A 25,285-nucleotide genomic window follows, 5' to 3' on the forward strand; every position below is an offset into this window, starting at 1 on the left:
GTGAGTTTGAGTTCATGAGTGTGAGTAAGTCCGAGCCTCGTGAGTCTGAGTGAGAGTGAGCTCGCAGATGGACCAAATTTTTCTGAGTGAGCCTGAGTGAGCACACGTGATTTTGCTGACCTGTGGCTAGAGCACGTGGAAGGTGCATATAAAAAATAGGTGGGCAGTTCCTCATGTGATAGCAACTATATCCGAATCTAGCAACCAACCAGCCTAGATAAGAACTTTGGTAGTACAGTCTCGTGCTCTTTCGATAACAGAGGAATACTTCATGCAGTCTTTTGGAAATTCTTTCTTCCACGTGCTTGGTTTCGTAATGCGTTATTTGGAAAGTTGACTCTTTTATGTACTGCTGCATGTAAATGAGGACTAAATCATTTATGATGGAATAAAAAAGCATTAAGCATTTCTTTTTTCGCCATAACTATATTTTTTAAGGGATCCACTCAGACTGACTGCTGGACCTGGGCAAGGGCGAGACTTAGTAAAGTGGGCCCGGTTCGGGCCAGCTTTGTGTCAGCGTGGGCCCGGCCCTGGAGCAATGAGTCAGGGCTGGGCTCGATCTTGAAACGATGGGCCCGGGTCGGAAAATCAGGCCTGCGCAGTGCTCTAGATCGTTTCCTATGCTTCTTACTGCAGTTATTAGGTGCAGTGGCAACTTAGCACACCACGTCTAAAGAATGAAATCTATTACTTAACTTAGCGAACTATGAAAAAAAAAATCAAGCAAGGAAACAGGAATACTAAACTCATATTTCCGGAGCCGCTAGGTTCCATGACGGGAAATCAGTGTTTTGAACTTGCGAGCGCGCCTGAAATGCCTTCAGCCGCCGGCAGACGCAGCGGCACTTAGTTAGCTTAGTTCGGCTGTAGCGCCACTCCCTTTGCAAGGCAGCAGCGGCGCCGCGCGGGGCTCCGGACTTTTTAAACTGAAGCTGGTTCTAGTAACATTGGTGCAAAGAGAGGATAACGAATGGTCAAAAAGGGCAGCAAAGTGGATTCCAAGGGAATGAAAGTACAGCAGGGAGCGGCAGAAAGTAAGGTGTCAGATGAGGTTAAGAAGCTCGCAGGTTCAAGTGGACGCAACTAGCACAGGACCGGGTTAATTGGAGGAATATGGGAGAGGCCTTCGCCTTGCAGTGGGTATAGTCGGGCTGACGATGATGATAACTATAAAGGCAGAGTAAAATTGTAGATGTAGGCAGGTTTCAATATTGATAAGAAAAAAAAATGTGCTTATAAAGAATAAAAATATTTCAGCTGCTCCTTTAAGGGTGTGACGCAACAGCGTTAATGGCTGCCATTTGTGGCTCCCCTTGCGGATCCTCGTTTGCGTAGCCTCGCCGGAGTGGTGCAGTGGTAAGACGCCCGACTACTGTGCCGGAGTACCCAGGTTCAAGCCCGACCTCGGCGGCTGCGTTTCAATGGAGGCGAAACGAAGAGGCGTCCATGTGCTGTGCGATGTCAGCGCACGTTAAAGATCCCCAGGTGGTCGAAATTACTCCGTAGCCATCCACTACGGCCTCTTTTTCTCTCTTTCCACTTTCACTCCCACTTCCTCCCTTCCCTTACGGCGCGGTTGAGGTGTCCACCGAAAACAAGTGAGACAGTTACCATGCCTTTCCCTTCCTATAAGTCAATCAGTTTGCGTACATGCACTTTGCTGCTCGCTTAATCAGCAATCCCTTGACTTGTGCCACTATTACCACACACATAGTCATTAGCGTACAGCCACCGCATTGTATTCAAGACCACCAGTTTCAACAACCACTCGGCTTTAAGCAGTAGGAATGTGCCTCTGTAGTATATGGGTAGAGTGTCTGATTTGGGATCCAAGGGTTTTGGAGGGCTCAATTTCCATCTCACCCAGCCATCTCAAAAGAGCTGCCCAAGCCAACCCAGCCATGCCATGTGGTGTTTCTATACCACCTGCAAGGGGCATGCTTGTGAGTTTTTTGCTCATGACACTGATAATGCCTGAGGCAGATTTTCTGCACAACAAGGCCTTTAATGCTGTCACATTAATAAGTATAGGGCTTACTACTATAGACAGATAAAGTATAGTAAGTAAGAGAGAAAAAGAAAAAAAAAAAAACATTAAGTAAAAGACATGCATATGATGAAGGTAAACACCACTGAGACACAGAAAGAACATTATATTCATAGATTAAACAGCAATAAATACACAGGTCTGTAGCAGTAGAAACATGGCCAGATGTGGATAATTATGACACATATACAACAACACAGACAGCCAGATTCAGTCTCACTCTATGTACTGTGGCAATGTGCAGATACAAAACACATGATGTTCAGAACAGAATACTACTATTGCTGTGGGCTGGTGCTATGGGCACATGCATGTCTAAATTAATTAGACCACATGCATTTAAAAACAAAAAGCACCTAGCTTGGGGTAGATATTTTTTAAATATATATTAAATGGTACCTAGCCCCCAAATATCACATAAGACTCAGTATATACTAAAGCTTTCGTAGTCCACATGCTTGTCTGGGATACCCTAAAGCTGCACAATTGCTATGAGAAGCGCTACAGTGAAGGGCTTCAGATTAATTTCGACTGCCCGAGGTTCTTTAACGTGCACTGATATAACACAGTACACAGCTGTTTTCACATTTTGTTTCCATGAAAATGTGGAGTACCTGGGGCTGAGCAGATGACCGCCACAGCCACTACACCAGCAGCTTATTAAAATCATGTTAGGCATGACATCATGCCCGGCAGCAGAATGCCTCATGTTATGCGACTCTGTAATCTTCTGTTATGCTTGTGTGTTTGTGGCATTGTTTAAAATACCTTTTTACAATATGTCACCCACATGCACGCATAACCAATTATGGATAACTTTGGTCTATGGCTGAAGGAACTGTAGTTAAATCGTGCATTAACTAACGTTGCAGCAAAATTTGAAAGGTATGTGCACATTGCCACTCATATATGCCATGCACATTTTCAACTGCTTCTCTATTCAGTGTGATCTGTATCAGTGTGAAAACAGTGAGCCACTTCAAATGTCATTGTCAACTCATTCACAACTCATACCAATGGCAGAGTACGCAAAGTATTTATAAATATGTACATATGAGACAATTGCATCAGCAACTCTGAGAAAAAACTGTGATTAATTACAGGCAGTTTGTATAAAGGGTTGAAAGAACTGCTAACATTGGGAATCAATTTTAGGTGGGACATATGAGAATATTACCCCCCCCCCCCATGTGTATTTCATAAAAATAGCAACTGATAAAAGAAGGCTTGCTCACCTGGGCAGTATAGATAATTACAACTGCAGCCCTGTTATTTTGCCATCTTATTTCAAAGTGCTAACCTTAATTTATTCTTCAACTTATGTGGTCTTGAACTAATATGACTGTTTTCATGGCTTTCTGTATTTATTTTTTTAATCCCTCTCAATTTAGCTGTAGCACATAGTCAAAAACTTCATTTACCTTTTGAAATACACTGGCAAGATGATTGGGACACAACTAGAAAACTATGAGAAGCAGCATATTTAGTGGGTATTGAACACCAATAAACTATATCACAATAAACCATTGCTTCTGAAGAAAATAAGAACAAAACTCTAAGAAAAATTTATGAACATTGTGGCATGTAGACCATGCAAAGTGGAATTGTGCTTGGATGTTGTCAAACACTTCCAACTTTGCAAATGCTCACATTGCTGTAAACAGAAGCCCACCCACATAAAGATCTGACACAAGTCACTTCAGTCTGCCAAAAGGTTAACAATCAACTGAGTTGTTTCAATAACAACATACTAAACAACCACTAGAAAGAGTAAAAGCTGCCAAAAAATATAAACTACAGTAGCTGTAAGTCACCTGCAGTAACAATAAATCCAGATCAAAGGACATGCTTAAACGTTTTGAGTCCATGCACTGTTCAATGGTTCCGTCACTGCTTATGCTGGCTGTGCACAAAATGGCAGCTGATGCTGCATTTAGCAATATATTTCTAAAAATATGAATTTGCGGTGGTCTTTTTTGTTACCTTGGACAAGGAAATGCTGCCTGCTTGTCTTACACCGCAGAAGTGTCGCAACGTTGCCAATAGAACATTGTCAAGAGTACATTGGCACTTTCAACATTTTTGGCCAAGATAAAAGCCACACAGCTGTGATATTTCAGTGATTGTGCTAATAGGTTTCACCATGAATGTATTAAGCTTTAAAGTGACAAAAAGAAGATAGTCACCTTCTGTTTCATCTTTCTTCTGTGTGTAATGGTGCTGTGTCTTGTTGCATGCTAAAATACTAAAATATTGTTTTGCACGGCAAGCATCTTTTAGTGCCCATCTTAACATCGTTATTAATCATGCGATTCTGAGCCAACATGACTTACTTGGTGGCTTACACTATTCGTTTTTCATATCGATATGTACAGGAATGAAATCTGCATGTGTAGGTGTGTATGTAAGGTTCATCGTTAATTTACAATCTTCTAAAATCTCATATCCTTTAATACACAGAGGTGCCTCTGAGCACTGCATAAGTTTACAGGCAGTTTGGGACAGGAACTTTAAAGGATTTCATGCAGTTAATTGTTCTGAAAATAATTATAATCCATCATAGTTTTCAGCAAGAAACCTGTAGCTAAATTTTATTGCTCTCTGCAGATTAGCTTGGTAATGGGCTGTCTGTATTGAGTGCATGCTGCTATGTAGAACCTTTCTCTCTATCCCAGAGTTATTGCTTCACAAAATTGTTGTAGCAGGAATACAATTTTTGATGCGTTTTTGTTTGCATGCATACCTGATGCCATAATAACAAAAAAGAAACACATGTCGTTTATTTAGCAGATTCATGTGTGATGTTGACCATGAGTGCTGCTTTAAACTTGTACGGTGAGGCGTGCCTGTTCCGACAGTAGTAATTTTGCTTGGTAGCGGTGCTTGCTGTAACAATAATTCACCAACCCTTCGTCTTTTTATCCTTGTCAGCAACACAATGACAATTTTTTTGCTAAAATCAATGTTCCCACCATTACCACATATTTAATGAAATATATATTTATTAAAGAGAACTTGGAAGTCTCCAGACTACAAAGAAAAAAGTGAGATGACTGCAAAATGTCTGCAATAGAATCAATAGGTATCATGACAGTTTTGTCACGATACCAAGGGTAGCATGACAAAACTTCGAGCAGCCACCAAATATTTCCAATGCAACTTGACCAAAACTAGCATGATCAGAGCAACATGGCACAGTTACGGCGAGTGTGAGAGCCCCTACAGTAACTCACTGTGTGTGCGCCTTTTTGTGTGGTGCACAACTTGTGTGTTTCACATTTAGCACTAGGGCACATAAAACTTCTTTAATGAAGTATGTTTGAAAGAAGGTAGACGTATAGTCTTTGAAACTGGATAATCCTATTAATTGGCTCAAACCTGTCTCATTAGTTTTGAAATGAATTGTTAGTGTCTCTGCATGGATTGCCAGGATTGCCAACATCTTCACAGTCTATGTGCACATAACAGTAGTACTACCTTCCTGGTATAATTTATAACATGTTTATCAGTGCTGCGGTCTAGCTTTCAAATTATGAACTCATAACGAGCATTTACTGACATTACGTGTTGCCCTTCTACCTTGTGGCAATCTTGTAGACAGAGGTTACGATATTATGGCACACTGAACAGGGACTCCGGAACATTTTTTAATGGGAGGGTAAAGACGCAGAGTCTGTATTGTCATTGATTTATTCACAGTTTTTGCGTAAATACTTATCCAGTTTTGTTGTTTATATTTTTCACTTATTCTACACTGTTCAAAAGTACATTGTTTTAATGCATATAAAACTTAAATCAAAATCAGGAGCTTTATAAAGATGAACATGCAAGGATAGATGGACTGCATTAAAGACTTTTGTGCACACAGTCTGTTATATTCTGCTAATCATGCTCACAATCAAAGGTCACTCGATTGGTGACGTCTATTGGAATTTGATTGGTTTAGGCTGCTCAAACAAAGAAAACTAACGAAGCCAACAGTGACGTCGTAGAATTGAAGCATTTGTCACAAAAAAAATCGGAGCACTACAGCTGGTGACTGAGGAGGCGGTGCCCCCTACGAAGAAATGCTGGAGGGGCGAACGCCACCCTTGCTTCCTCTGTTCAAGAGTCCCTAACAGTGAAGGATTCATTAAAATGTTTGTTAATTGCAGAGTTCAGTACATTGTTTGCAAAATAGCAGCACTTAGTGCTCATTCCAGCTTTGTTTATTATTGATTCGAGAATTTTTAACTAGTGGCATACTTGTATAGGTACACAGTAAATTGCGTGCCAGAAATAATTTAGGTGAGCCCCCAGGAGATAAAAATGCTCTATTCATGAGGTAGAGAAGTGCCAATAGATCAGTGAGAGATGACAAAACTATTTACAGATGAAGCACGAACAGCATGTTTACAGAGTACACACATACAGAGTCACATGTACAAAACAGCAAGTCTTTGAACACCAAGAGCAAGAGAAAACAGCTCAATGCAAAGGAAATAAATAATACACAAGAAATACAAACAGAAGACATGACAACATCTCAACAACAGACATTTATATAATAAGTGCTGTCATAAAAGTCCATTCACAGATAACAGTTTACAGGCAGACTAAGAAATAAACACGCGAAGGTTTCAGAATGCTCACTTATCAAATGATTCTGGGGATCATACCAAAAGGTTCAGAACCTCTGTCCACTAGTGTTCCATCAATAATCTATGCTTTATCAAGATTAACAGTGCACATATGCTGACATGTCCAGCAGAAAATGTGAGCTCCTCAGAGCAGACAGGCTGGTGACACATGCTCAAAGTTGAAGTTGGTGCAAAATAACACATAAAAGGAACCTTATTCTTGTCCTTCACCATGTCTCGCAGATTTGCAGGATGAAAAGTATTTGTAAAAGGTGAATAAAGCAGCTTAAAAAAAAACTACTGTTTAGGCTCCCTTCACAGTGTACAGTCACTCACACATTTGACTCAAAATGTGAAATGTATGCTATAGCAACACTGTGCACCAGACACAGGTTGCAAAAGGTTAAACTGACTGTTTTGAGAAGGAGAGCCTAACCTGCATGAAAAATGAATGAACACTTGAAGCACATTTGTGTTTAATGCATGAAAATCTGTACACAGTCACAAAGATGTTATGCTCAAAGTATATGATACAGTGAGAAAATTTAAACAGCTACAGGCCCCCTTTTGCATTTCACAAAGTACTTCTTATTTCATAGTGAGAAAAGAAAAAGAAAAGAAAGAAAGAAAAAACCCTGTGAAATGGCTTGTCCAAGTTGAGTATGTGCAAGATGTATACATTCCAATCCACCAACTGCTTTTTGGAAGAATAAAAACTAAAACAGTGCAGATACAGGGCACCTTTCGGTGATAGTTCATGGCAAGCAGGGTGCAACATGAAATTATTTCCAACAAAAGCCCAGTTAGCTTCAAACTTCTTTTAAGTTCACGGAAAGTTAACAAGAACAGCAGATTCACTGCCCTAGCCACACAGAGAATGAGCTGGAGAAAAGGGCTAGAAATATAAGGGAAGGAATATTTAACTGCCTGTAGCTACTTTAAAACAGAATGCTCAGAAAGCTTTCTGACAAGAAAGAGTTTCTACTGTATGCTTCCAGGAGTAGATTTATGAGTGATTCTTGAAGTGGGTAGTTGAGGGCAGGTCCCATTTGTGTAATGCATCTCAGACCTCTTTCATTAACAAAATTAGGCGGGAGGAGGGGGGGAGGTTTGGTTTTCCACAGTAAATTTCTAGCTGATGGGAAGGTGCCCGTCGTCCCTGCATCAGGCCCCCAAATTTAGCAAACACTGTTTCAGGGGCTTAAGAATGGAGTATGGAACTTTTGTGTAAAATGTGTAGACAAATAGCATTGTAAGAGGAACAACCTGTCTTGTAAAGCAGGCCTTTGTAGTATGGTACTCAACGCATGTGAAAATCACTTTTACCAGGCACAGAACAAGAAAGTGTGCCTCATTCTGTGATCTCTGCAGTATTCATACAAAAGGGTAACAATTTGTATCAAGCTTTAAACTTACCTAAACTGGCTGACCAAAACGAGTGCTGTCAGTGAAATTACAGGGGCAACATTTACAATAAATTGTCTGCCACCCACATGCTGCCTTCTTCGAGCCAACTTAGTGCTAGAATTGCATGACTGGCAGTCAGAAGTCTGCACGGCAGCAGTGTACCTCACGAGGACAGGAATACTGGTTCTCATGCTTAAAGCGCCACTCTTAGTAACATATACTCCAAAATTATGTTCTTGCTTCTACCATTCTTTATGAACAGTGTGGCCACAACTTTTGGATCATATTTTGCTGTTTTTACAGCTTGCCACCCAGCAAAACTGTAATTGGTGCAGATTCCACGGCATACGGGGAAGCAGGAACATGATATCCAAATATGCAGACTGCATACTCCTTCCATATTTCCCAGATCAAAAGCACTAAAAAACAAGTCTCGCATTCCTATTACGAGACATGCTGAAGCTTTGAGAGCTCATCAAGTATGTGATTCCATTGCAGCTAGGTATATACACGGACCTAAGATGCACCTAACCAAAGGGAATTCAGAAACGTTGCTCCTGAGCAAACTGCAGTACAAGCTCTACAGTGTGATGACAAGAAGAGAGCTGCACAGACATACTTTTCAAGTGCATGTGTTCAAGTTCAACACTGCAGTCACCTCCCCTCATTTGCTCCTCTTCTGCTACAGTGAGATGGTGCCCAAAATCAGACCACCACTGCAGTGCCATATTTTATTCTCCCATGGAAAGAAAGCCAATGTGGCTTATCTTGACCAGACCAATCACACTACCAGGCATGCAAGATGAGTGTACAGTTAAGATGTCATCAGAATACTGCTTGTTAGAAAATAGAGCTCTGAGTTCCACACCATCACAACAAGGGCGCATCTCAAAGTACCTTATCACAGGTATGCCAGCACAAATCCACCCCCATACAGTGATTGCAATATATGGGAGGCAGGAGATACGAGAGGCCTCAACAAGTATGCCATTTTTCTGTGTTACTAGCCATGGTGGCGCTGATACTGCAGTGTTTTTCCAGTAGGAAACACAGATGCAGTAACAGAATCTCTTATTAGTCAATAACACAATCGTTAAATGCCATCATGCTAGCAGAAATAATGCACCATGCCCATCTTGAGATAACTTGTAGTGCTAGCTCATTAGACCCAAAACATAGACTTGACCAGTGTCTCTCAACAGACCCTGGTTGCTTGATTTCATGAATTCTTTCCAGTAAAGCAGGTGTACCTGCCATGGCATTTAAATCTCTCAAATGTTTTGGTTTGGTCACAACACAGTCAAGCCATGTGAAGGGTCGAGAGGTTTTGTGGGCAGGATGTGGGATGTTGTGAAGCTGTCCTGACCAACCAGTGATGGGGGCACGTGTTGTAGTAGCACAATGACTCGGCGCAGTTTCATACAGCTGCAAAAGTTGGTTGAGTGTTGCGCCTACGTTTTCTTCCTGGTGTCAGTGTCATCACTGTCGCTACGGTCTCCATTGAGGCTTGCAATGTGTGCGTCAGCCAGTCGTTTCCACTCTATGCGGTTCATCTCAACGCCTTCCAGCAGTGGGTACAGCCGGTCATTCAATGCTGAGAAAGACTGCAGAAGTAAAGCACCAGAGGCATGGGACTAAGATTAATACGCTGCCCATGTGCTGTGGAGCATAGCATGAACCTGATCAGAATAAACGATAAAAGTCTTACTGTCAGCTAAATAGACTCAATATTAAGCCTGAAAAATTAATGCCCTATGCTTTGAATTTCATGACAATAATCATGTGATAGCGTAAATTTGAATAACTTCACTGGCCCCTTTACAGCATTCACAATAAATGAATTTATATATGACCATGGCTACCAGCTTTTTGCTGTGTGCCCATATTTAACTTTTGCTTTAAGACATGAACGGTTATAACTCTTTTAGTGCATTTATAAAATTGAATACTGCAGTTCTTGCTTTTGCAGCAGTTTTTGTTATGCGTGTAGTACTGGTTACTTTATTTTTTATTTGAAAATGGGACAGCACTCTACATTACAAGAGATATGCTCTCGATATTATATACTTTGCAGATAGAGCCTTTAATTAAGCAATTAAAGCGCATCAGTTAAAAACAAGAGGTGTGAAAGGAGGGATGTAGTAATGATGAGGCTGAGGTGAGGACAGAGGTATCAAGTAACGAGTGAGGGAAGAAAATGTGAAATGACAGTGGTGCTCTGATTAGCCACTTACAATGGCTGGTGTCAAATGGTGCTTAAAGGACGTGCAAAAGACAAGGAAATGCCCCAAAAAACAATGCAGCATAATGCAGTCATTAAAAAAAAAATAGAAAGGGCACTTTGCAATGTACCACCCCCAAGTGGCACTTCTTTGTAGTATACCATGATTCTAATGGCATCATCAAAACTTCAGAGGGCTCAAGTTACGTGTGAATACCCATGGTTCATGTTTTACAGTAGTCTCTGCAGTGTTTATGCTGAAATAGGAACGGTTGCTTCTTAACTCACCCTGTACAGTGGGAGGCAGATCGAATCAATGAACCCCAATTGCATTGATGGAAGCTGGTCCTTCTTTTCTCTGTTCATCATGTCCTGTACAAGGAACAACAGGAAAGGAAGCATTTAATAAGGTGTGAAATGCAATCAGTGAACATTCAGCAAAAAAAAAACCCACAAAACTAAGTGGCACTGTTTAACACCATGTATTTCATTATCAAGCATAGAGACAATACATTTTTACTACAGCATTGGTAACAAAATTGACAGTGAAAGTAATGTACAGTCACTACAAAGCCCTTTAGCAGGGGCTCCCAGTGTATGGCAGGCATGCCATGAGGAAACCACCGCCTCGCACTATAACATCCTGAATGAGTGGCACATATATTTGTGTGTACCAGCCTTGTCATATATGAGTTAAGCATGTTTGGTTCTGTGCCCAGGGTCTAACCTTCAACTGGTTTAAAACGAGATTAACCAGTCCCAGGTGAAAATTAACTGGTTCAAAATGGAAATGACCTAGTTTCAGATGAAGATCAATTGGTATGGGGCCAAGTGGGAGGCAAATGGTCCCAGTCTGTCACCAGAAGGATAACATAAATCTAAACGTGCATCAGGGGCACTGAAAATTATAGGGCATGGTACATAGGCGCATAATTTTGACACTGAACTGATCTCAAGCCCCACTATGCTTCTTGAATTCTACAGGGCCACGTGCCTGTGTTCTCTGGGCTCGAAACTGCATTTCATCTAGCCCTGATACGACTTGTACCGTAATGGACAAATGCTTACAGGATGCGCATTTATGAAGAAGAATTTATTCTTGCGTTGCCTCGCTGGCTACTAAGCTGGCATCTGTACCAGCGGCTGGAACACATATGTCCCCTTACGTTTCTATGTTTCTTGTAGACCTGCTTTACCTGACCGAGCCGAAATAATTTTTCTTTTTCTACTAGTCCACATTTTGTAAACATTTTGAACTGTGGCAGATAGTCTGTGGATCTACTTGTTCATTATAACTGACTTGTGTAGCCATGGCTGTTCGTTTTACCTGAGACATGGCGCCATAGCCGCAGTAAATCTTTTTATGGTAAACTCCACCCTCGTTCATAATAAATGAACATTCGTTATAACTGCGGCTCTTATAAGTTGCTCGACTGTACATGAAAAATTGCCATGGAAAGAGCACAGAGGGGGCTTGTGCTGCAGCTACAGACATGTCAACCTGAAAGGTACAAGAAAGAAGGTACTGCTGCTCTGTAATAAAAGTATGCCGAAATTATAAAAAAAATGCAATCAGTGTGTCAGTCCAAACATTACTAGGTGGTCTTTCTTCAAATTTAAATTAATTTTTTAATACTTTGTTTAGCACTTTGTTTTGTAATCGGGGCCCTTCACTGGTCCTGCAGTATGTTCGTATAAGTAAATAAATGCAACAAAAGTTGCTATAATTATGATTCCATAGTCTACCAAGTGTTTAAAATTATTGAATACAGATTTTTATTTTAAGAGCTATGAAAAATATTTGGCTGTGGACTCGGTAACTTCAATTTATGCTAAGGTGGACATTATTTACGTAATAAAGTGCAATGAAAAATGAATAATCAACTAATATTAACAACTTTTTTTTATATTTTCAGGGTTTAAGGTGCAAGTTTACATTATTACGAAATTGAGGGCCACCAAAATGGAAGGAGAGTGCACTTTTTAAAATTGCAGAACGGGCATTGTGTTTCAAGATGTCGAATGGGAAAAAAAAAAGATGCTTTTGGAAGCTGGTTAGGTTGGCTTTCTCACACTGCACATTAATAAAATGGGCATCGCTTGAATCAAATGCAGATGCAGTTCACATATGTTGGGATGTAAATGATGATAATGTGATTCCCACGATGATACCAGGTGCAGTAATACCATTTTATTAAATGCAACATGAGAAAGTCAACTTAACGAGCTGTCAAATGAGCATCTTCTACGCACCATAGCTCAAAACACTATGCCGATTCAGGAATTTTGTGAACTACACTCACCTTCATTGTTGAAGATCTTTAATTGCTTAGCATAACCTCATGCCTCCAAAGCAAAAATTTACTTGTTTTTTTTTTGTTGCACTCGATTACATAATAATGTAGGCCATGAGGTACAGTAAACCTGTACACATTGCACAAATTGTACAAATTGCAAAAAAAACAAAAAATCTGCATTGAATAATTTGAAACACATAGAGTATGGTCGACTGTTAAAGGAAACGTGTGATCGCATGGACTACACACTTTGCAAAGTGCTGCTGCTGACAACTGGCAGGAATGACCGGCATGCTCAGGAAGAGCAGTCAGCAGTGCCTGCTGCACATGCACCTTGTGCCATTGCTTGTCGCCGGCTCTCTTACTGCAGCACTTTGCAAAGCGCGGCAGTCATGTGGTTTCATGTTCCTTTAACAGCGGATCGCAATGTACATCATGCAGTTCTGGGCTCATCACATAAAAGTTACAACTCTGGTCTTGATAGGTGTTGATGATGTAACAACTCTTTTCTTTTCCCAACTGACTGCTGTGCATGTGATTACAGGTAAACCATGTTACTATCAAAGGCACGGGCCATTTAAAAAATTTAGCTAAATTTTGCAGCTGTGAAATCAGCCAGCATAAAATTAAACTACACAGTGCAAGAGCAATGTTTATATGCAGATATGAGTTAGCTTTGAGAGGTTTCACCTTTTTGACACAGTGTTGAGACATGATTCTCACAGTTTGTTAGCAGCTGCCTTAGAACATTGCCTCTATTGTTGTAAATTCTGTGTTTAAGTCTCAGATTAAGTTCAATGGCTTGTCTTCCTACTTGTTTATAAGTGTATAATTCTGTATTGACTACTTTCGGTACGCATAAATCTGAGGCTATAAATTTCCGTGTCTGGCTCTTCCACCACTGTGAGCCCCGAGTGTTGGTCCTATTCACTTGGCCCCCTCCACTTGGCTGCCTTGTGCCAGCACTACAGTCATGCGCTGCGATAAGATTTTACATCTTCAGGCGTTCAACTTCAGAAAAAAAAAAAAGAAAGCTAAACCTTCATTTCAATTTAGAAATTTCCAAGCTCTGGAAAAATAGTTTTTTTTTTACATCCTCACTGTAGCGCGAAATCTCATCAATAGAAATACTGGCCAGAATAGACAGACATCATGACAATCACTTTTACGGGTCTCGACATGTTGCAGATGGATGCATGTGACAAGGCAAAGTCCAGGTGAAGAAGTAAACTAACTATGGCGCTGAATGTGCAATGCCAGGTAGTGATGGGATGGTGAAAAAGATAAAAACCAAGAAGATGCAACATGCCCTTGGCAAGTGTCCCACTGGCATTATTTGCTTTACTTTCTGAAACCGTGATGGCTACACAATATTTCCAAACTAACAAGGATCAGTTTAGAAGCTTCCACTAAATTACTAAATAATACAGTGAAATCTCGTTACTATGAACACCACATTAACAAACTTTTCAAATTAATGAAAATTAACAAGAGTCCCAGAGCAGATTTCCTATGTTTTAAAAGTAAAACTATTTCAGAATTATGAATTCCAAAATACTGTATATTTCAGAATAACATACATATTTTATTTTTTCTGCTATAGTCTAGGAACATCAGTGCTACGAATTTGGCTAAAATTAACAGCGCCGCAGTTCGCAACTCTCGTATGAAACAAATCGCCGTTGTAGCTATCGTCATCAGCATATCTAGTGCGAGCTACTAGCGCCATCACAAAGCTGTGGTTTAATATGCTCTAGCTAGCAGGCCTAGCTGCCTGCCTTTTTTTTGGGAGAATGTTTTTGCAGGTCCTCAATGCGCAATCATGTGACATATGGGTGACGTAGCCTACACGTCACGTACGCATATTTTGTGGAGTCTTTTTTTTTTTTTTTCCCTTGTAAGAGGAAGTGCTCGCGGCAGTTTGTTTTGTCCACGCCATGGCTCCACCTCCAACACAGTCTTCTCCCCTCCCCAATAGCTTAAAGCAGTGCTGACATGACTATGGGCAGCAGAAAAACAGAATTTTCCTCCCCCGGGGGGAATGAGTGAGAGATTCTGTGCATTTGCAGTCTTTTGCTCTCATTCTTTTTTTTCTGGTGGACTGCCAGGGCTAGAGCTGGTATTCGAAGCGACGCAGCGACTTAGAGTCGCGAGTCTGCTTCTTCGCAGCACGCTGCAGGGATTGCGAGTTTGTTTTCAAGGTACTGACCTTATGCGGGGCCGCAAATGTATATTGAGCATCTGCGCATGAGTTATTTGCACGCATGCGCGACTACAAACATGCAGTGTTGTAGTGGCAAAAAGCAAATAACTTTAAATGCATGAGAGCATCTTGCGCGTAAACGTTGATGTTTGGAATTAAACTGTGAAATTAAACAAGATGTTACTTAGCTTATGAACAAACAATTTTACGTCACTACACACACACACACACACACACACACACACACACACACACACACACACACACACACACACACACACACACACACACACACACACACACACACACACACACACACACACACACACACATGTATATATATATAGTTTCATATAATTGAGGCGTAACTTTTAAGGTGCAAAAGCGGCCGACTGGTTGGTTGGTTGGTTTGTGGGGTTTAACGTCCCAAAGCGACTCAGGCTATGAGAGACGCCGTAGTGGAGGCCTCCGGAAATTTCGACTACCTGGGGTCCTTGTGCACTGACATTGAGCCAAGTACACACGCACAGCAAACCTTCAGCATTCCCTTCGCTGCCGCTCAGGCCAAACCAGCCCATACCTCACAGCTAGGGGAAAAAAAAGAAGAAAGGAAGCAAATGTGCATACTGCTTTGCGAGGGCCGCTCCAAGCTGTCACTCGTTTGAAACCACGCTGTCTACGTTGACTAGCCTGCCTGCCCCTCCTTTCAACCTTTCCCCACTAATGAGGAAAAAAAATACGGAAGAAAGCGTGCGTGCTGTTGAATTCGGATGGCTAGATGCTCTCCCTCCACCAGCTCAAAGCCACGCTCTGACGCCCAAGGGCTTTTCTCACTACCCCAGTAGAATAAAAAAACAAAAAGAAAAAGAAAACATCGACAGGGCACACTTTGGGTCACGTGATTGCACGTTCAGGGCCTGTAAAAATATCCTCCCCTTTTTTTCTTCCTGTGTTGCGCTCAGTCGTTCGTACCATTCGCACGTGCGGAACGTTTTTTTTTTTTTTTTTTTATGAAGTTTGTGCAAGATCTGATGATGATTCCAGCCAGTGAAGTGCCAAGGAAATAGGAATGCAGCTTTCACTGCCAGAAGTCGACGCAGGGAAAAAGCAAAATTGGCTTCTGCAGACAGCTAGCATTGCCTCATCAACCGCCGCAATCATTTTGAAAGACAGAGACAAGATTTTCAAACTTCAGGGAGCACTGAAGATGAGGCCATATATGAACTCTGATGTTTTTTTTGTCCGTACTTTCATCGCTCGGTGCAATCACGCACCCGATGAGGTGTTGCGCAAAGTGGAAGGTGTATGTGCTGTAGTGCATGGTCATGTTTGCTGCATGCGGCAGAAGAAAATAATTGATTTCTTCAAATAAATCAGCTTCGAAGTTAATGCAACATTTTCATATGAGGTTTTGCATGTCCACGCAAGTGCCTACTGCCAAGGTACATCATTTTCATACCTAGGTTTGACCACTGGCTTATAATCTTTCATTACAACTATTATTCAAAATAACAAACGATTTTTAGCGGTCCCGCGAGATTCGTCATGTCGAGATTTGACTGTATTATGCATACAGAGATGTCTGTCAGCACAAATTTTGATCCTATGTAGCAGAAGCTTTCTTGTTCCAAATGCATAATAACAAATTATCATCGTCAACATCACTTACAATAGGCTGCAGATTCAGCTCTTTCTTTTCCATGTCTCCTTGCTGAAAGAACTCCATAGTTACCAAATCTGCAACCTAAAAAAAAAAAAAAGAAAAAAAAAACGAATTTAAGGAAGAGTCTGCCACTTGCTGTATGCTGGCTGGCACTGCAAAATTAAATTCTTTTCAGTGTAGTTAGCCCCCGGTCTCTAAAATCATGTATTTCTTTAATAGAGCGACCTTAATAAATGGCATTTCTCACTAAAATGCTGCTTGAGTATACCACCAACAAAGTAAAGACAATCACAAAACTGCATTTTCAGACTCTGCATATCCTTATATCAAATTAAATAAACTTTATTCAGCATTTTTTTTTCCTTATGAACAGAAAGAAATGCTACCTCCACATGCCAGGATACAAATGTAAGGAAATGAGGGGCTCGTTATAACACACAAAGTGAAGGAAGCCAATAATCAGCTAAACCAATGCAAGCACAGTGGAATGTCCTTGTGGCGGCGTTCATGGGAAATTAATGGTGTAATTATTCAATTGGGTGAAAGATAACTGTATTAGAAAGCAGAAGAAAAAATAACCGCATGCCACTGGTGGAATCCGAACCATGACAAGACAAAAACAAAACAAAAAAAAGCATTCCTCTGCGCTCGCTCTGCCTTTGTTGACTATCAGCTTCCTCACATCAGGTAATCTAATAGCTTATCTGCTCCAGATCCTGTTTGGTTATCAATAACTGATATATAATTAGCCTAAGGAATTTGCAACAAATGGGAAAAGCTTTTCAGATTTCCTGTTTGATACACCATATTTATTCGTACCTAAGGCGAATCTGTGCGTCGTACACACACTGCACTTGGAAGTCCGTGAGGAGCAAGTGTGAGGCTTTTAGGTAATAAATGTTCTTTACATTTGTAGCTGTTGTCATTCTTAATTTCCTTGTTTTTCAGTCAGCTTACACTCAACAAAGTTGATTTCTTTCCTCCAGCCTTCAACTTTCGGGTGTCTGCTTAGAATCGTGGTCAGCCTAGATTCAAGTAAATATGGTATATTTCTTATTCTGCCCATTTTTGATAAGCAAATAGGCTTTAGTTTTGCTATATATTACAATTTTTCCTAAGGCTGATGTTTGATGACCTGCCTAAAATGATCGTTCAGAAATTGAATGTACTTTCCAGCTATAAACAGGTATAAAAATTGGGAGAATAAATATGTTGCATTGCACAGACAAGCACTCAATACCAGATATTCTGCATTCCTCTTGATGCTCAGAAAGTTGAATTCACAATTGATTACCCACTGCAGTTCTCTGAAAGGTGTTCTGGAACCAGAGTAGTTCTGATTAAGGGAAACTGCAGCAGAATTCTAGACAGTTGGGTTCAGTAAGGATAAGAGAGCAAAATGAGTTTTGCTGGATAGAGCCAAAATTAGAAAGTAATCAAAAGCCTTGTGCTGAAAGGTCAAGCAAGAATGATCACTTCTTATTAAGGCAATCACTAGAGAGCGAGAAAAAGAAACTGTGGCAGTGTTAGCAAACTCATTAGATAAAATTATTAGGTTGGGTTACTGTGAATGACTAATTAGCAAAGCACATGCCCTGGTTAGGATTAAGTGCGAGTAGGCGAAGTCATTGTAGCCAGCTTCACATATGGGTCTGTTAGAAAATAAACAGTATTTCCACGTTACATAATTACTGTGGCAATTAATTCTTGCCATGGTGTCATTCCAAAGATTATTTGCTTTCATGTTAACAAAAGTGCTTAGTAACTATACCTAAAGAGTGCCAAGATTAACAAGTTAAACGTCAGTATCAATGAAGGCACAACACTAGAAAAAGCTCAACACAATTCCCCAGTTCCTTGCTTACCACTCTCTGGACCTCCCAGGGCTTGGTAATAGCTCCAATGTCACAAGCTGTCATCAGCATGTTTCTGGAAAAAAAAAAAAAAGGCTTTAAGCTGTTAGAGTATAAAAGAAAAAAGATAAATCCAAGAAGCTTGCCCAAGTGAAATGAGTTGGATCAGCTATACAGTGCAGGAGGAGAAAAGTAGAAAATGTCTTTCTGCTTCTCTCAGTATAGTAGCTACCAAACCCTGGAATATGCACTGTTCTTCTTTGTTACAGTGACGCATTAATGAATTGTCAGCAAGTGCTTTAATATGTTTTCCTGTAAGGATGTGCAAATAATGAAATTTTAGAATACAAATCGAATACGGATATGAGAACAAAATGATTTGAATGTCGAATATTGATCAGTGAAAAGAAAAAAAAAAAAAAACAATGCTCACCTTATTTATTTCAGAATTCACATGGTATTTGCAAATAAAATTAAAATCCAGTATAAGGTTATGCAGGATTGTGCATACTAGTTTTTTTGTACAGAAAGGACCTGCATGAAACCAGGCAAAGCTGCTAAATTGCTGCTGAATACAGTAAAATCTCGTTAATTCAGCCCTCAAAGGAGCAGAAAAAAATTTACAAATTAATGAAAAGCTTGAATTATCAAATGGGCTTAAAGATAATAAAGTAGAACTGGAAATTTCAAATATCAGTTTTTCGAATATGAATCGCATAAGAAACATATTCAATTCATATTCGTAATTTTGAATATTTCGCACACCCCTAGTTTTTTAGAGTGGTACAAAGTGCTTTTTGCTTGTTTTGGAGCTCCAACAGAATAATTACTCCTTATTGTACCATTCAATATAACTTTTCACTTCTAATGACTAGTTTGGAGTTAATTGGCTATGAAGCCGCACTGTAATAACTGCTTTGACTGCTTATTATTTTAACAGACATTTGTGCAGCAAACATTACTGTGCCCATGTCTATACATTATCGTTTTCCTCTAGCGTGCGCATGAAATATATACAAAAAGAGAAGAAAACAAAATAAAACACCAAAAGAGAGTTCTGGCTCCATCAAGTGAAGGCAGCTCCATTTCTGTGCTCCACCGCATTCAGACTATGCAGCACAGTCAACAAAAGTTGGTAAATTAAGCACTTCACAACATTCTCTTACAACAAAAGCTATTACACAGAGCCCTCCCCAGTGGATTCAGGATTCGCAGCATAGCAGTCAACATCCAGTCATGTGACCAGATATTGAAAGCCACATGAATGGTTGAGTCAGACTAAGCATACATTGTGACCCTTGAGATAACCCAGGTTGACGTAAAGCAGGTCTCAGACATATGCTTTAGGAGGCAGCATCATGGTGACTGCTTCTACTTAGTTAAGCAATTTACCCAGCAGAGCATAAACAGCTGGCAACTTTTTATGATGTTTGAAAGAGCCACATGTACAGGCTGGTGGATGTTGTATTAACACGTCGGTATATAAAGGCCTTAGAAAACTACCAATTCCTGCATTTATCATTATTCTAGGCACGTTAAAAGTACTGCACTGTTTGGACATTGAAACATCAGTGCATGTGTTTTAGCATACTATTTAGACTGATACGACTGCCAGCGTGGTACTACAAGCGTGTGACAGTGTGAATTGTTAACAGGGATAACTTTTTTACAGCCTGTAGGCCATTTATAATAATAGCAAGAGTTAGAGTTAGCTATACAATTTAGCACTGCATCAGGCATATATTCAAATATCATAAAGCAACTACTGAAAAAGAAAAAAGGTTATGTAGTCACCTTAGAAGCTCACGATGATCACCATTGGTCCACTGGTACTCGTTGTTGTCCACAAGTCTGAAGAACTGGCCCCTCTTGCTGAAAACATTGAAATAAATACAAAATTATATATATCCAATAGTTTGGCCTGACGGTGCAAAAATCTAGCATGCAGAGTGTAGTCCAGCCCTCTCTTCATGCAAAATAAAAAAATGTGATGCACAAAAAGCTCTGACATTTGTTCCAGCTTTACAAAATAAAAATAATTTTAAAAGGGGTGTAGGTAAAAAAAAAAGCACTTTTCAGGGTAATATATTATATATATATATATATATATATATATATATATATATATATATATATATATATATATATATATATATATATATATATATATTTTTTATGGCAAGTTGCATTTTGGTGTCTATGACAAGCAAGCAAGCAAGAACAAAACTGGTCACACACACCATATTTTTTTTTTACACACTTTTTTTAGTCGGCAACCACAGTAAAAAGAGGGGCGTGGCAAATTGTTTTCATTTCTTGTAACAAGGCTGGAGGTCACAGTGAATACCACTGATGCAGCAATTGCTCATTGTACCTTTACACTGTGCTGCCCCATTTTTGAAGCAAACACAGTACTGAGCAGCTCATTTAGAAGTTCGTCTGTAAGGCTCGATGCTGTTTTGACTTCATTGCTTTCACTGTTGTGAAAAGTACCTCACAGCAATAGGCAGAAGCACGGTGTAAGAATAATTTAGGTGAGAGGACGGCGCGGAGGTGACGCTTCCCGGGGAGAGGAGAGTTGAGCTCTGGTTAGAAGAGCCCTCGAGAGGTGGCGCGCGAAACTAGCGCCCGCTAAAGTCCCTTGCGCCCGCGCATTCGTGCGGATTCTCCACTCTGCGCCTGCTCTTTGTTCGCACGCACGTGTGTTTACGCTTCGATCTGTTTGGTTGTTTTACGTATTGGTATGCTACGCAATGGGGAAGTGCTTTGTACCGTACTGCAACACGGGTTATAAGTCCTGTAAAGAGAAGTTATCGCTTTTTACGCCACCGCAAGACCAAGCAAGGCTCGACGCATGGAGACGGGCGATCCCTCGCAAAGACCGAGTACTGCAGCGCACGGACCGTGTTTGTGAAAAACATTTCGCTCCTCACTTCATACTAAAAACGTGGTCCGCTGCTATTGATGGCCGCGTTCTGATATCGGGCAACAGGAGAGCGGGACTTGCCAAGGATGCTCTGCCAACTATTTTCGAGGGAGCACCGAGCTACTTGTCAAAGAAGGTAAGAAGTCCTCGCAAGAATTCAAGGCGACAGGCTTATCGTGCACCTTCCTCCACGTGTACGCGCGGGCCCAACAGTGGAGGTACCGGACTTCAAACCCAGCCAGCAACACCATCAGCTCAAAGCACAGACGGCGAAGTCAACGAGAGCAGCAATGTTGTCGGGTCAAGTGACCTCTGCACTTCATCACCGTTCGAAGAAATGTTCAACACAGCATCAACTCTCTGCCTTCCGACACTGTCCTGGGCAGTGCATTGCATCGACGCAGAAGGGTTCCGTGACCTCGTGTTCCACGACGCCTCCCTGCTACGCACAAGTGACAGAGCATGTGTGCTTTTTAACCGAAAGTCTGTGCATGTGAAAAGTGACATGGCTTTGCAAGTTTACATATTCGACAAGCCGGTTGAATGCAGTGCTGTAGGCAAAAATAATTTTGCTGTGTCTACAACTGAAGTTGAGGATGTTCTAAAAGCCATTCACAACTTACACATTTGCAGTGGAGGACCTAATATGAAAGACTTTCCTTCTGTGGCTCCTGAATGTGCTTTTGTTGACTGCCAGCGTAAATGGAGGCATAAACGATGCCCATTGCTGTTACCGGGGGGGAGATATATGTCGTGCATGCAGTAGCCTATCGGATACTCTCAGAATCCATGCCGACCGGCAAGCTGCTCGAGCAAAACAGCGGCAACCACTGAAACGCATCAGGCTGTCTGTGTCACCTGCCAAGAAACAGAAGATTAATGCCTTGCGTCGTGCTAGGGCTGTCTTGCAAAAGTCACGGGCACGGCTACTGAAGCGCAACCGACTCATAACTAAACAACTCGAAGAGAGCAAATGTGAAATAATGAAATTGCAAGAGGAAGACATCGAAAAGAAACTGCAAGCTCTTAACATTCCACCGATGCAGCTCCTTCTTGTGCAGGAATGTATGTCCGCAGCCAAGTGCACAACAAAGAATAATAGGCGCTACACCGACGACTGGCTACTCCTATGTCTCTTGCTGAATATCAGGAGCCCCACCACTTACTCATTCCTTCGGAGTAATAACATACTGCCCATGCCGTGCATATCAACCACCATAAGAAAGTATATAAACATGGTTGGGCTCAAATGTGGTTTTGATGATAATTTTTTTAAAGCTTTCAAAATCAAACTGGCAAGGAAGACGCCCTTAGCGCAGAGGGATGGTGATTTTAGACGAGATACAGGTCAGGAAAGAGATGGCTGTAAACTCGAAGACCATGACATATTCCGGACTTGTTGACTATGGAGACCAAGGAGGGCAAAGCAATGAGCTGGCAGACCATGGTCTAGTGTTTGCCTTTGCACCTTTTGCTGACAGTTATTTACAACCTGTAGCAGTATTTGCTTTGAAAGGAGCAACAAAAGGGACAGTCCTTGCCCAGCTGTTGCTGCAGTGCATTGTGCACTTAGAGCAGGCAGGAATATTTGTTGACGGTGTAGTCTGCGATGGTGCATCTACTAACAGGGCCATGTGGAAGCAGCTCGGAGTAAGCGGCACTCTAGGACATTTTGTTAATTGTTTTGAACATCCACTAGACGCCTCAAGGAAAGTCTATGTCGTCGCAGACACACCGCATTTATTCAAATGCATCAGGAATCGTCTCTATGACAAAAAGATTTTGAAAGTAAATGGGGGGCTAGTAAAATAGTCGTGCTACGATGCACTTTTTGTGGCAGATACCAAAAATGCCGCTGAACTTAGGGTGTGTCCAAAGCTGACGTATTGTCATGTCAATCCTTCACATATGCTCAAAATGCGGGTGAAGCTAGCCACACAAGTTTTCAGCCACTCAGTTGCTAAGGAAATATCTTTCTATGCACGGAGAGGCGCACCTCGGCTTGAAAATGTCGAGCCAACTGTAGAGTTTACTCTCTTGATGAATTACCTTTTTGACGCCCTCAATCGTCGCTTTCCCGCAGAAGGCCTCACACTTGGATGCAAAGATTTCCATGTTCTCGAGTCTGCGTCTAAGTGGCTAGATAGCTGGGAGCAGAAAGTTGTGAGGGGTGATATTCACAAAGATCTTTTCCTAACACAATCTACAGCCAAAGGTTTACGTGTTACCCTTAAGTCTGGTCAGGAACTGTCAGTGTTTCTTCTGAAGGAGTGCGACTTCAAGTACGTCCTGACAGCAAAAATGAATCAGGACCCCTTGGAGTGTTTTTTCGGTATTATAAGACAAGCGGGTGGCCAAAATGAGCATCCCACATTCCCGACATTCCTACAGCTTTACCGCATGCTTTCTCTTTATTCATTATTGAGGCCACCACAGTTCAGCAACTGTGTAGCTTCCGAGAAAGAACAATCTGCTTTTCTTACGCTCAGTGCCTTTAGAGAGGTGTTTAAATCCGGAGCTATTCAGCACACCGATAAAATGCATGACCTCAAGCAGAAGCTGGATGGCCTTATCAGTGAGGAAACCTGGGAGTGCAATGATGTGTTTGAACATGACTATTCAAATGCTGCAGTTATTGACTGCATTGTGTCACAGGGTTTGTGACACGAAAGCTTGGTACTCATACATCCTGTACAGTTTGTAAGGAGGCTCTGGTCGGACAGAAGGGTATTTCAAAGTTACCTGAAACTGACTTGGTAAATTGTAAAACGAAAGGAGGGCTCATGTATCCCAATGTGCACCTGTTTCTTCTTTTTAAAGAGGCCGAGGAGCACTTTGCAAAACATATCAGCGAAAGGGATGTATTTGATCGCACGACTGACGCTGTGCTAGAAAACTTCAACTTCACATTTCCATGTGTTGCTCATAAAGAAGAAATGCTTGCTAAGCTCTTACACTATTATGTGTGCCTGCGAATACGACAGTATTGCTGACAGTTGAAGAACAAGCATGTAAAGAAAAGCCAAGACTTGCGTAAATTGTCTAAACTTGTATGATTTTCTTTGTCCAGGACGAGCACAATGTGTGCTTATGTGTACTGCATATATGTCTAAACTTTGTTTTGTGTGTGTGTGGTGTGATGTACACTGTCATACTTACCAATGTAGTTTTTCTCTTTTGTAAATAAATGAAATTTATGAGGTCAATGCCTTATTGCCATCCACACAAATGTATGCATTCTTCTCATGAACAAGACTATAAACTGTATGTATCTTAAGGTAGTAATACAAACTTATACAGACAGTATCGAATCTGTAGTTGCCAATGACACGCCGACACATTGTTAGACAGAGAAGAATAAGGCTGCAAGTATTATCACAGTTTATTAGCCGTTTTCTGAGCTAGGATGTTGCGACTGCTTCCTGTGAATTCCCTTTCCTTTTACGCTTATCACCAATTTACGACGTTATTGCTGTAACGGGCCACTCGTGAGTGGTGGAATATAAACTCGGTGTATAACTGTAGGTACGCTTGACCGCTTACGACGGGTGACTGGGGTAAGCGTAAACATTGCAGACGTTTATTCGTGCGATAGCCGGTATCAGAGAAACTACCTAACACATTCTCTGGCATCGACCGGACGCACGGGACTTAGCCCCCAACTAGCTGTTTCGCCTTCGCTGCAGATAAAACTGAACGTTAGGGGCTAACATGAAGGCGGTAAGGTAATGCTATTTATTTTACTGGACGATTTACTTTCGCCTCGCAACAATGACGTTGCGAGACCAAGTTGGCTTCTTGTTTACTTGACCCACCTATTCTTGCACCGTGACTTCGCCCACACAGCGACCGGGCCCTACCGGGCCTGAGTTGGTAGCGCCATCTGTTGGAGAACTTGAGAAGCAGAGCTTTCTTGCAGAGCGGGACCGGCGGCGTCCTCTCACCTAAATTATTCTTACACTGTGGGCAGAAGGCACCAGCTTGAAATGGTTGCCAGTCTGGCATGTATCTCTTTGAGAACATAAAGCAAGCTGCTTTTAGGGGAA

At 41.3% G+C, this 25,285-nt stretch overlaps 1 protein-coding gene and 1 pseudogene across 4 annotated transcripts in view; one reads left to right on the plus strand and one right to left on the minus strand.

Moving 5' to 3' along the window:
• Nucleotides 1-1,979: 1,979 nt before the first annotated feature.
• Nucleotides 1,980-25,285, minus strand: part of Pde11 (Phosphodiesterase 11) — a 475,368-nt gene continuing 452,062 nt past the window's right edge. For all 4 annotated transcript variants that reach the window (XM_084588987.1, XM_084588988.1, XM_084588986.1 and 1 more), the window contains exons 19-23: nucleotides 20,108-20,185; nucleotides 18,326-18,389; nucleotides 16,467-16,541; nucleotides 10,586-10,669; nucleotides 1,980-9,680 (exon numbers count right to left, since the gene is read on the minus strand). In XM_084588987.1, the coding sequence (XP_084445113.1) occupies nucleotides 9,528-9,680; nucleotides 10,586-10,669; nucleotides 16,467-16,541; nucleotides 18,326-18,389; nucleotides 20,108-20,185 (454 nt within the window). In that variant the 3' untranslated portion in view covers nucleotides 1,980-9,527. The remainder of the gene's footprint in view (nucleotides 9,681-10,585; nucleotides 10,670-16,466; nucleotides 16,542-18,325; nucleotides 18,390-20,107; nucleotides 20,186-25,285) is intronic.
• LOC146203915 (uncharacterized) lies at nucleotides 21,067-24,295 on the plus strand (annotated as a pseudogene).

This window comes from Amblyomma maculatum, chromosome 1 (genome assembly GCF_055883805.1).
Source record: "Amblyomma maculatum isolate TAMU_Amacu chromosome 1, ASM5588380v1, whole genome shotgun sequence".
NCBI classification, from domain to species: Eukaryota; Metazoa; Arthropoda; class Arachnida; order Ixodida; family Ixodidae; genus Amblyomma; species Amblyomma maculatum.